Genomic DNA, 12,496 nt, shown 5'->3' with positions numbered 1-12,496 from the left:
CTGCAGGCTCCGATGAATAAGTTATATCGCAAGGTGTTCCCAGTAGTGCTACAGTTGGCATGTGACGTGGAGCAGGTTGCTGAGAAGCTCTTCTCACCTCTAGTCTTCCAGATTATTCACTGGTTCACCTCTAACAAGCAATACGAGAGCCCTGACACAATTGCTCTCCTCGAGGCCATCCTGGTAAGCTTTGTAGTTGCATAATAGCATATAAAGGGAGCTATATCTAAATGGATAACCTTCATTTATTTGATCAAATTTTACTTACCTGAGACTGTACAGAAGCAGTATTTGATCTTATGAACACCCACTGTAATTTGTATAATCAATTTACATTCTGCTAAGAAGGGAGATGATTTTATTTTGATACATAGTGTAGGTAGTTAAATTCTCTTCCTATAGGACGGTATAGTCCACCCTACTGATACATCTCTGAGAGACTTCAGTGCCAAGTGTGTGAGACACTTTCTAGAGTGGTCACTGAAACAGACATCTAAGAAGGTTTGTGTGTTTGTGTACCACAATAGCTGCTTAGTAACACTAATCTGTAGCAACTGGAGACCAGCCCGGACAATGTCAAGTCATTACTCAAGAGGATATATAGCCTGGCTAGCCATCCCAGTTCTGTGAAGAGGCTTGGTGCTGCCATGACTATTAACAGTATTTATACTGTGTTCAGGTAGGGGACTTATTGTGTGGGGGTACTAATTGTATGGGGGTGCTTATGGGGAGTGTATAGGGTGCTCAATGTGTGGAGGTGTTAGTGAATAGGGAGTACATAATGTAGGGTGTGCCAAGTAAACTGGAAGTGCTGGTATACAGAGAATGCTTAGTGGCATGCTTTAGAACATATGTAGAGTTTAGATGGTACTAAAGGTTGGTGACTCTTGAAACAAGTTGATGTTGTGCTACCTCTAAAAACCAGGCGCCATACAGCTAGCTGGAATTAACCATAGATAGTATATGCTACTATGAATTAACCAACTATGTATTACAATAGGGTAGTTTTGGGTTGTACAATAATATTATTAGCTAATTCTCGTATTTCGTAATTCATGAAATTTTCGTAATTCGTTCAATTATGTTGCTATGCACTGCTAAGGAAGCACTTGTTAAACAGACCGCTTTAACCAACATATTACGCACAGAAGTATCTTCTAAACTGTTTTATAGTCTGACTATCGTGTTTTTTCCCACAAATTTTCTCAACAAAGCCTCAATGCTGCTCTTCATTTTTGTTCGCGTACGTAAGGGATACGCCCCCTTTCAACTCAAAGCGATAGGCTATTCCTGGTAGTGTATGAGGCCCGCACCATTGTTTTTCAGTTGTTAAACGCCTGAAAACCTCAAAGGGTAGGTAGTTTACAAAGCTTGAGAAAAGTTGCCACACCCATATTTCAGTCCGCCGAAAAGAAACCACCTCAGAGCAAAGTTCACCTGTGTAGAAGTTTAATACAGACTTCATTTCGCTTTTACTTCTTACGTAAAAGCTGCTTTTACCATTATTTAACGATTTTGCTAACGTGGGTGCGTACGGACAAACATAGATAGGTAGATAGGTACACACACACACACACTTTTACGGAAACAATTTCAGTGAACTAGGCGCGCCCACAGCTGGCCTTTGGCCGGCTGTGGGTGCGCGCCTGGTTTAAAAAAGTTTTAAGTTTGAACAATTAAGTTGATCTCTGTTATTTTGTTGTTCATGATTTTCCTATCATTATTGCCTTTATTAGGGAAGAAGACAGCCTGATCAGCACATTCATCATTGAAATGTTGTGTGTCATGTTACACAGTCTCAAACTAGCTCACAAAGATGACACTGCTTTGGGTATGTCTCACTATTGATACCATACAACAGGGAACTGTTATTTTAACTACTTTTGATTTAAGTGCTAAAAGTTTTAAGTTAATTATACCCATTTAATTTGCAATCCATTATGAATGTTCTATTAGGGTAGTTTTGACTGTTCTTTAAAATACACCTGACTGCTCTATTAGGGTATCTCGATCTTCATTAATGGTTTACCTTGTGGTTAAATCTTGAGTAGGTTTCCTAATACACTGTAGTTATATTCTATTCATATTTTTCTATATATTTGTGCAGTATGCAAGCCTACAATTTCAAATTAGGGGGTTTCTGGAACCCCAAGAAACCCCCATAAATACGCCCCTGCTGTTGTACAGCTTCTTGTGAATACGTAGTGCAATGGAAATAAGATTGAATTGCTCATATACCAACACTGTGCCTCTAATTTTTTCCAGTAAATTGATATACAGGACACTTCTTGGCTAAAATGCAATGTCTGATCACCCAGCGTCCTTTGTTTGATTTGATGTAATTTGTTGTCCATTACTGCTGCAGGCACAGTGGAACAGGCTCGTACAGCTATTGGTCACATCACTAGGATCATACGGGCCAGATCAAACCTGTTGAACAAACCTAACAAGTACCGCCGAGTACCAAGGTAATCACTTTGTTTATAGTCAACCATTGTTCCTTTTGTAAGTGTGTGGTAGGGAAAAGAATCCGTTACAGTAGATGCTTTATTATCTGAACAGTAAAGGGTCTTGGGCTTGGGTTTTGTTTTTTAATGCCTAAGATTCCACCTGTATTTACATGCCTTATTTAGCCTTGGGATAGCAGTGACTGTTCTATTACAGTGTTTCGTAAACAGGTGATTCTTTCATAGTAGAACACTGTGTATCATGAATGGACTTCATTTATCCAAACAAATTCCCTTATCTGAATATTATCGTACACTACGAATATTAGGTATCATGAAGATTTGGGCTTTTCTATCCAAAAATATCATCCCAAAACCAACCTCTCAATACCTTCATGACGCCTTGGCAGTATTGGCTAGGTATAACCAAGCCCAAAAGTGCCTTCAGTGCGATCCAATAGGTTGCAACAACATTTTATTTTATTTTTTTATTTAATGGGATTTTCTGACTGACTGACTGTCTGGCTACTAGACGGATGCTAAACAGCATCAAGTGCGAGCCTTAGTTTTGAGGCTTTCTGTATTTGTTTTATAAATTGTTGGGAACGGTCGGACCAGTTGTATGGTTGAAGCAAACACTACCAAGGAGAGGTTTGCTAAGGCCCACCAATAATTCCTTCAGAAAAGTGTAACTTGATAATGGCTATAAAGCTATGGGCTTGATTTTTTCACTGTTCAACGTCGCTTCAGCCCAACAGGTGCCTTTTGGCATACCGCAGTATGTACAATGCACGCATCATGGGCTTACCTTTATGTACCATTTCTTTTTGCTGACAGTCCAAGGTGTCAATTCACGGTATAGCGCGTGATGGCTTTCCCACATTTGTAAACGGGAATCGTCAATGTTTTCCATGGTGACTGGATTGATTGCAGAGGCACTTCTCCTACTGTTCTTAATGCTGCATAACAGGCTGAACATAGCTGAAAGCGAAGCATAATGGCCACTTCACTTTCAAGAGTAATTGATAGTTGGGGCACGCGTTCAGAGAAAAACATTAACTCTGGTGCCATTCTTTCTTTTGATGCGGTATGTGTGGGTTCACCAGTCACAATAATGCAATAATGTTCCAAAAAAGTAAACAAACAAGTATAAGGAAAACTAGGAAAAAGTAGGGAAACAAGCTTAAGAGAGGTTGCCTACACCTGTAGATATACTAGTCCCACTCTTCCATAGCAATCTTTGCTTCACTTAACATGCATTGTCTGGCAATTTTAGACTGACTACTCTTTTGTGTATTACATGACACACGTACATTGTAGGGGTGTCAAATCAGCAGAACTGTCAATGCTAGTTGTATGGCTTCTGGAGCAGTGTGGCAGTTCTGAGATGGAGTACCGTCACCAGTGTATGAGCTTGTTGAGCAAGATTAGTACCCTGTTGCCTGGTGGGTGTTTATTAGAGTTTAGAGCATCACATAATCTCATTACATCACTACAGGCATCACTACAGCTAACTCGTGGATCAGGAACATGATGGCCTCCAAGAGTGGACACTATTTTGTGAAGTGGTGGGTGTTGTGTGTTGTATGAACGCTGTTCAGTAGGATCCACTCTCTATTCTGGACACCTTGGGAGTTGCTGGGACCAGTGTAAAGAGTGATTTTTTGTTGTCTTAATGTGTACATTGGAACCACTCTATTAAGGATGTTTTGGGACCCAGAATCTTTGGCTGCTTTATGCTATAATATAGAGGTATTCCTCTTTCAGAGGTAAAGAATGTATTAACCAGACTTGTTGGGACCAAAATTTTTGTCTTTATTATGGAGGTTTTTTCTATTGTGTCCTTAATTTGGGGAGTTTAAGAGAGGTTCCACTGTACACTAAAACAAATGGGACCATGGACAAGTGTCCCGATTTTTATTATTATTGGTTCTCAGGAAGTAGGGACTGCTCTATTGAGGTGTCCTTAAACTTGCATGTGTTACATAACCAACCTCTTCTAGTATTTCCATTTATAATTAACTCATATTATTTGCTGCAGCTTTGAGCACGGTGGGGCTACAGGTGCAGGCATCCTATCCCAGCCGCGCCCACCCTCCACTGCACTGTTCTCACTCACTGACTACACCATCTGGTGTGATAAGGTGTTTGCTGCTATTGACTGCTACTGCTGGGTGTTCTCTAATGGGTACATCGCCCCATGTGAAGTGTTTGGATGTAAGTAGTGTGTGACTGATTGAGGGTTTGTATTCTGTTGTGTGATTCAATATTTTGTATTTCTTGTATAATTATTCAGGATTTGTATTTCTTCATTGTGGATTTCTTGTGTAACTCATTGAATAGATTTGTATGTATTTCTTGACATTCCTGAGTAATTCATTGTCATGCTGTATACACTAAATAACTGACAGTGGGTTTGTATGTTGTATAATGTTTATTTTGATTTTGCTAGTGAAGCCATCTAGTGGTGCTGCATTGTCGAAGCTGTTGGATGTGATTGATTACTTTGTCAGTCACTTAGCAATGACGGATGTCATGACATTAGCCACCAGTGGACACTACACACAGACATACACTGAACCCTTCCTGCCTCACGAGGAGGAGTTGTATAACAAGTAAGGAAGCTTGTGTTTGGAGTTGAGACCAGCTAGTTTACAGGTATTATATTTGGTTGATACACATCTTAATTTTTTTAAAAACTGGGAATAGTGATAGACCATAACAAATTAATTGGATGCAGCAGGTCAGTGTTTTGGCAAGTCCAAACATAAATGAAAATCATGTGGTCTCTTAAAGAAGCTAATGTGGTTGTAGACTCCCAAGTATTGTGCAAGCAGTCAAAGGTGAAGTAACAAATAGGAGGGAAATGCACCTGCTTTGCTTTAATTCATTAGCTCCTGCATGTATAAAGATTGTGGTGCTCTAATAGAACAGTTGTATATCGTACAGTAGTAGGGATCATGGAAGTTTGGACTTTCTTACCCAAAAATATCAATCAAAAACCAGTCTCACTTTTCCTTCATAAATGCTTCATAAGTTGGAGATATTGGTTAGGCATAACTAAGTCCAAAAATGCAAAAATGTCTTCAGAGCAGCCCCAAAAGTTTTTGTGGAATTTTAAAAATTTCTTGTTTAACTGAATTTTTTTGCTAACTGACTAACTAGCATAACTCGACTATGGTTAATGCTACAGGCTTGATTTCTTCACAGTTTGACGTTGCTTTGGCCTTAGCCATCCTTTCATCAACTGCAACAGCTATAGTGTGGACTTATTCTTTTTCTTTCTCTACTACTGCATACAGGTGTTGATTCATGGTAATGATTTATGGCTTTCATGCAGCTGGCTGTGACAAGAATCGTTCATAATTTCCATAGTAACTGGATTGATTACAGAGTTACATCTTGTACTGTTCTTCAAATGCTGTATAGCTGGTAGAGCATACCTGAAAACAAAGTAGGATGGCTGTAATTGATAGTCGGGACACATATATCTTACATTTTTTTTCCAGGTCACTACTGGAGGGCCAATAGTCCATGAAACAGTGATTAATTTGGTGTGGTCCTATATGCTTACCCACAAAACAAGCTTTTAAAGTAAAAATAAACTCCACTTTGAAACTTATGGTATTACTGTTCCATGTCATAATACTGGCAAGCTTGATTAGTTGTCTGTCTGCTGCTTTAATCAGTAGATGATCTGCTCCTTGATCACATATTTCAGGTCAAGATGCACTCTGACAGTTGAGCTACTCAGATTTCTCACAATCCTGCTAAACCATCATCCTAAGGACACCGCAAAGGTCAGCACCTGGTAAAATGTGTAAAGGTCACTATTCACATTGCAGACCATCCCTGGTTCATTCTGGAGTGACGACCTCTTGACTGTGGTTGTGGTCTGTTGTATTGACCCACAGGGAGTTGGATGTGACATGGCTGACGTCAAGCAAACAGACGCCATTTATAAACAGGTGAGCCACTAAGATGATATTGTGTAGTTGGTGTGTGTTTTATTAGAGTGGGCATATTCTCAGCTGGCATTCATTTGACCTAACTCCCAATAATATCAAAGAAGTGAAGATGTTTTCTTTACCCAATGGTTTTGTATTGGTACAGCCATATTCATGCTCTCATTCATATTTACCCCAATACTAATTGTGTAGTAAAGTTTTGGCTTGTATCAAACCTCTTCTTTGATGTGTAGTATTTTAAGCATTTGAAGGGCTTCACAGTGGCCTTGCTGTCTCATTGATGTTACTATGCTGGAAATGACTTGTTCAATGGCTATTTATTTCATCAGCATGCTGTCCATGTACAGGATCTATTTTTGGGCACACAAAATTGTGCATTTTCAATGGAAAAACCATTGATATTCTACAAGAACCTCCCATCATCTTCTCACCCTTATTTGTAGCTCTACAATAATTGGTGTCATGGTGTTGATTAGGTTAAGGAAGTGTTACTGGTGATGTCACAACATCTCCCTGATAACGTGAGGTCACAGTTGATGACAATCCTCAGTAAGAGGTTGACAAACAGGTGAGGATATGTAATCAAGATTTGATCATTGATGTGATCAAGCCCATTACAGGTCAATCAATGTATCCAATTTGATGACGTTGACCTTTACTGGATCAGAGCCCTGTGATCATGTGATGATGGACTTGTTGTCAAGTGCATTGAGGACCCTACAACAAGCACATCTCTTAGCTGGGGTATTCCCCTCCAAGGTGAGTTCACATGATCAAGATTCTGTCTCCCTGCTATACAGGCTTTCAGCTTTAGTAGTTAATAACATCTTGTTGTACAGTCATTACAGGAAGTATCAGTTGATTTGCTGGATACTGTGCTGAAATTAGCCACGCCCACAAGTGTTGCAGGATTATCAGGTGATCCACTCAGCCCCTCCCAGTCCAAAACTTGTGGATCAATCTTACAGCTAGCACTAGAGATGGGACCTGCTGTAAGTGGTATATCATTTGTAGGCTGGAATAAAAGCTTGTTTAATAAATATTTGACCTTGGTTTATTTACTAAGTTGGAAATTTTCATTCTGTGAAAATAATAGTATTGCATCATAACTTTTCATCACTGTTGTTTCCTTTGTAGCCCAGGACTCTGATTAATTCCCTCATTACAAAAGGTGTGTGTTTTTGTCATGACAATTACTTTATGAATTTACCATTTCAGGCTCTCATTTGATTCTGTACTACACCTTCCCTGATCTATTTAATGCCCACTTTTGTACTAATATGGAAAATTATATATCACTTATTCTATCCAATGCCAAGTCAGCTTCCATGACGACTGCCCATATTCTCAACGGACTATTGAACTATATTTCTAAAGACAAGCAGAACAGGAAACAGTTTGCATTATCATTCACTAATGTTTTGCTGTCATCATGGCAACGGCTATCCGGCTGGTGGTCAAAGGAGAGCTCTGATGATTTAAAGGTGTCTGCCATTAATTTGTTAAAGAAGGCTCTGGTACTTGAACCAAAGGTAATGACGATACTTGTAATGTTGGTCTATTTTATTTTTTCCTAAAGGGATACCAATGGCAACATTTCCACAACGGATGAATTTCATAATAATGAAAGTTGCCCTTAGCACCTGAATTTTACAATATTGTAGGGGTAAATGTCTAAAGTAACATCTCCAAGATATCAAATGGTACGGTAGTACCGTTTAAGTAGGAATCCCACCAAAATTTTTGCATGCTGCCCAAAATTCCACCTTTGAAAATCATCCTAGAGACATCTTACGGGACGAAAATAACCTTTACGGAGTAGAACTAGTCCATATAATATATAATATATACAGCATTAATTGTAGCAAAACGCTTACAGGTGGCCAGATATTGAATTTTAAAAACTTGAATTTTAGACTGACTGACTGCCTGTCTGACTGACCACAGTCACAAGGCTAAAGGCCAAACGAAGCAGCACACAGCCACCATTTTATGCCACAATAACAAACTCACCAGTGGGATGTGCCTTTTGGGGTTTTGATGAGTGTAGGCCCTCTGCATCTTGTCTTTTCTTTTATCTTCAATCAGGCTGCTTGTCTTCTTCATCCAACAAAACCATATTGAGGCATTAATTTTCCGTATCAACACTTTCTTTCAGCTGCACGTTTAGACGTCACAGAATTATTTCAGAGCTGGATTTCAGAAGTGCTTCAGCCCTGGCGCTACAATAAGAGATATACTAGCTAGATATCTGCAACTTCACGATTGGGATCCTGTTCATGATAGGTTCACAACCACACCCATTAAATATAGATCTAGGTGGACTAATAGCAATAGAGTATGGAAACCACACCTCTTATCAATCTAGCTATTTACTTAACAGTATTGGTCTAGCTAGTTCACACCACTGGGCTAACTTGCAATACTCTAATACAACAGTCATGTATATATTCTAATAGAACAGTCACAAGTTACACTGTAGCTAGTTGTGCTACAACAAAAAACTAAACAAACTAGTATTTTTTTAAAATTGTTAATTTAAAATGAAGTAGGGATCTATGCAATAAAAAAGTAGTGAAACAAGAGATGAATGATGGTATTACAGCACAGCTCAGTGGGAAAGTCCCTACTTTGGCACATTAGCTATAACAATTATTTTGCTCAATGCCAAAGTAGGGACCCACTGTGCTATGCTGTAATGCCATCATTCATCTCTTGTTACACTACTTTTTATTCCATAGATCCCTACTTCATTTTTAAATTAACAGTCTTAAAATACTAGTCATATTATAGGTCATGAGATATGACATTTGAAATTTATAGTTTCCCAAATGTTACGCATGTGAGGGGGAAACAATTACCTCTTCTGGGCAATCATATACGTAAATCTATATGACATTTTAAATTTGCAGTTTTCCATACATTATCTATGTGATTGCTCAGAAGGGGCAACAGTTTCCCCCTCACATAGACAATGTACAGGAAAACTACAAACGTTAAGGTATCATTTCTCGTGACCTATATATGCTATCATTTTAAAACTTTGAGATGTTACTTTAGACATTTACCCCTACAAATTAATGGTGTAAAATTCCGATTGCTAGGGGCAACAGTTTAAAAAATTCCTTATTATGAAATTCATTTATTACAGTACAACCTCTGTTTTTGGAAACTATTACTGAAAATAAACCGTCATATTAAGGGCTAGGATTTTTGGCTCCAACAACAAAATCTCTTAATTAGAATTGATAAAATGTGCATTAGGTTTCATTTAAGCTCTGTGGTATTGCCAAAAACCTTTATTTTTAAAATAATACCTTGGTATTAATATAGTATTGCCCTTAAATCGATACTGTACAACAAATGTTGAAATAAGAATGATATTTAGTAAGTGACAAGGCAAAAACACAGCTACCCATTCTGTGTTTATGATGCCACAATATCTAATTCCTTGTTTTTACTATTAACCACTATGAGACGTTCGGTAATTTCATTATTTCAGTATCACGGTTGGCCTCAGTATATAGTATTGTGGCTTTGTTAATACCTCGGTATGACTAAATACAGGTGTATTGTAGAGCCCTAGTTTCATGTACAAATGACCCACTTGAATTGGATCATGAAACCTACCGAATCAAGTTCCTTTAAAAAAGCATGTGTATGGTATGTTTTCCACTACTATTAGGTGATCTCGGACACATCAGGATCATCATTTGGTGTCACATTTGACATGTTCTGTCAACTAGTGTCTGACTCATCACTGCAGCTGTCTGCCAAAGTTTGTTCTGTGTTGTCATGGCAATGTATTATCAATTTATGTGACCTCTCATACAGGTGAAGGTATTGGGTCTGCTCACACACTTTGCCACTAACAATGCTCCTGATGATAAGATAACCAAACTGAGGTACTGCTGTACTGTGTAGGGCTGTATACCCATATTGTGGCCCGATGTTTATTTTATTTAAGCAATTTTTCACTCCCAGCTATTAACATATCCAGTGACCAGCATTTGTATACAAAACAATCACTCACATAATCAACTTCATAGTTCATACCTTCATGTTGTAGTCAGAGCCTAACATTTAATTCGGTTCTATACCACCTGGTGACTAAATGGGACCATGTGTTCATACGAGACCAACTGTAATTTGAGACTGTATAGTGCAGGTCATTAGTAGTAGTAGCAGCAGCAGCAGCAGCAGCAGCAGATCTACTGTCTCTGTCAAGTGTGGCATATTCCAGGGAGATACTCTTAGCCCCTTGTTATTTCCTGGCCATAAATCCTCGGACTGTCTGGATGGGTAGAGTTTCAACTGATATGTGTTTGACACATCTACTTTATATGGACAATCTAAAACTTTTTGCTAGAAACGATGGTGACTTACAAAAAATGATGGATTTAGTGCAGACTTTCTCTAGAATGTCATTTGGCATTTCCAAATGTGCTAAACTGACTCTGAAAAGAGGTAAGGTAGTGCAAACTGGACCGTTACCTTTAACTGATTGTTTGGAAATCCCGGAGCTGGATGTTTCTGGGGTGTATCACTACTTGGGATTTCCTGAGGCTGGTGGAATGGGTCACCAGCATTGCAAGAAGGTTGCTCTTTTTGAGTTTGAACACAGACTTCGTTTGATATGGGGCAGTCTTCTGTATGGACACTTCAAGGTGCAGGCTACAAACTCCGTCTGTGTGCCTTTGTTGTCTTATGGTTTTGGCATAATGGAATGGGCTACTGAAGAGTTGAGGGGAATGGGTATTTTAGTTAGAAAAGTTAGGCTTGTAGCTTGCACCCTCGATCTGCTGTTGAGCGTGTCTACCTCCCACACAATCGGGGTGATCGAGGAATGCTGTGTATTGAACATCTGCACTGTCGTCGTGTGATTTTATTATCGCACCACCTACAGACTTCAGAAGACACTTTTGTCAAGATGTGCCGCTTGCTGGACTCCTCTATGCCTGTTCATAAGTCTGTTGTTGCCAAAGCTAACGATTTTCTTGCTTCTCTTTCTTTACATTTTGAACTTGCCTTTGTACCATCAGTGAGCTAAAAGGTGCTGTTTGTGGCCAACAGCAGAAGCCTCACTGTGAACAACTTTGTAGTAAGCCATTGCATGGCAAATTCTATTCCCGGTGTTGGTCCAGTGATGTGGAAATATCCCAGAGCTACCATTGGCTCGGTCAGTCAGTGCATAGTAAGACTGAGAGCACAATTATGGCTGTTCAGGATCAGGTGCTGTCCATCAGGTGAAAATCATGAAGTTAAATGTCCCTACCCTCGTGTGTATTGTGTTCCAATCATGAAGAGACCATTCAGCACTTGCTGGCTGGCTGTCCAGTGGTCCAGTGTTTGCTGTCCTTCTAGTTATCCGAATAGACATAATATGGTAGCACACGCTCTCCACTGGCATCTGTGCTCTGCCTTTGGTTTGCCTGCTGTTGCAAGTTGGCATTCACATGAGCACTTACCAGTGGTGGAGAATGAGCAAGCCAAGATCCTATGGGATTTTGGTATTCAGACATTAACAACAGTTGGGAGTAACCATCCAGATATAGTGGTGTTCTTAAAGGAGTGCCCTACTGGTATCCTATTACTGGAAATTTCATGCCCAGCGGACATGAACATTCTTATGAAGGAAGAAGAGAAGATTACTAAATATCAGCCACTTGTCCAACAGATGAGACAAATATATAACCAACCTGTGCAGGTAATCCCTATTGTTTTTGGAGTTGTGAGGATGGCCTCGAAGAATCAGAGGATGTATTTGAAGAAGATCCCAGCATACAAAGACAGACTTTTTGCCACCTACCTTGCAGATGGCCGTTATACTGGGAACAACATTTATCCTTCAAGGACTGAACATATGCTTTATCTTAGGCTGTATGCCCGATATGTCATATTAATTACTGTACTTTTGTGTGTCACTACATGTTAAATTTTATGAAAATTCGTAGTAATGTAACACGATTTGTAGTAATTAAGGAAATAGATGATGTCAAAGAGATGTTATGTTAAGACTAATTGTATAGAGTAGAGACTTGCAGCTGAAATAATTAAGTAGGCGTGTCTATAGAAATTGTT

At 39.2% G+C, this 12,496-nt stretch overlaps 1 protein-coding gene across 2 annotated transcripts in view; it reads left to right on the top strand.

Annotated features, from left to right (window-relative positions):
* Nucleotides 1–12,496, top strand: part of LOC136250167 (DNA-dependent protein kinase catalytic subunit-like) — a 74,187-nt gene that overhangs the window by 21,148 nt on the left and 40,543 nt on the right. For both annotated transcript variants that reach the window (XM_066042346.1, XM_066042347.1), the window contains 18 exons: nucleotides 7–183; nucleotides 403–501; nucleotides 552–679; nucleotides 1,737–1,831; nucleotides 2,366–2,468; nucleotides 3,768–3,892; nucleotides 3,946–4,015; nucleotides 4,489–4,664; nucleotides 4,900–5,062; nucleotides 6,169–6,247; nucleotides 6,293–6,415; nucleotides 6,892–6,983; nucleotides 7,036–7,174; nucleotides 7,255–7,407; nucleotides 7,553–7,586; nucleotides 7,634–7,947; nucleotides 10,101–10,193; nucleotides 10,250–10,320. In XM_066042346.1, coding sequence (XP_065898418.1) covers nucleotides 7–183; nucleotides 403–501; nucleotides 552–679; nucleotides 1,737–1,831; nucleotides 2,366–2,468; nucleotides 3,768–3,892; nucleotides 3,946–4,015; nucleotides 4,489–4,664; nucleotides 4,900–5,062; nucleotides 6,169–6,247; nucleotides 6,293–6,415; nucleotides 6,892–6,983; nucleotides 7,036–7,174; nucleotides 7,255–7,407; nucleotides 7,553–7,586; nucleotides 7,634–7,947; nucleotides 10,101–10,193; nucleotides 10,250–10,320 — 2,234 coding nt within the window. The remainder of the gene's footprint in view (nucleotides 1–6; nucleotides 184–402; nucleotides 502–551; nucleotides 680–1,736; nucleotides 1,832–2,365; nucleotides 2,469–3,767; nucleotides 3,893–3,945; nucleotides 4,016–4,488; nucleotides 4,665–4,899; nucleotides 5,063–6,168; nucleotides 6,248–6,292; nucleotides 6,416–6,891; nucleotides 6,984–7,035; nucleotides 7,175–7,254; nucleotides 7,408–7,552; nucleotides 7,587–7,633; nucleotides 7,948–10,100; nucleotides 10,194–10,249; nucleotides 10,321–12,496) is intronic.

This window comes from Dysidea avara, chromosome 3 (assembly GCF_963678975.1).
Source record: "Dysidea avara chromosome 3, odDysAvar1.4, whole genome shotgun sequence".
Taxonomy (NCBI): domain Eukaryota; kingdom Metazoa; phylum Porifera; class Demospongiae; order Dictyoceratida; family Dysideidae; genus Dysidea; species Dysidea avara.
This window is presented reverse-complemented; position numbering and strand designations above follow the sequence as displayed.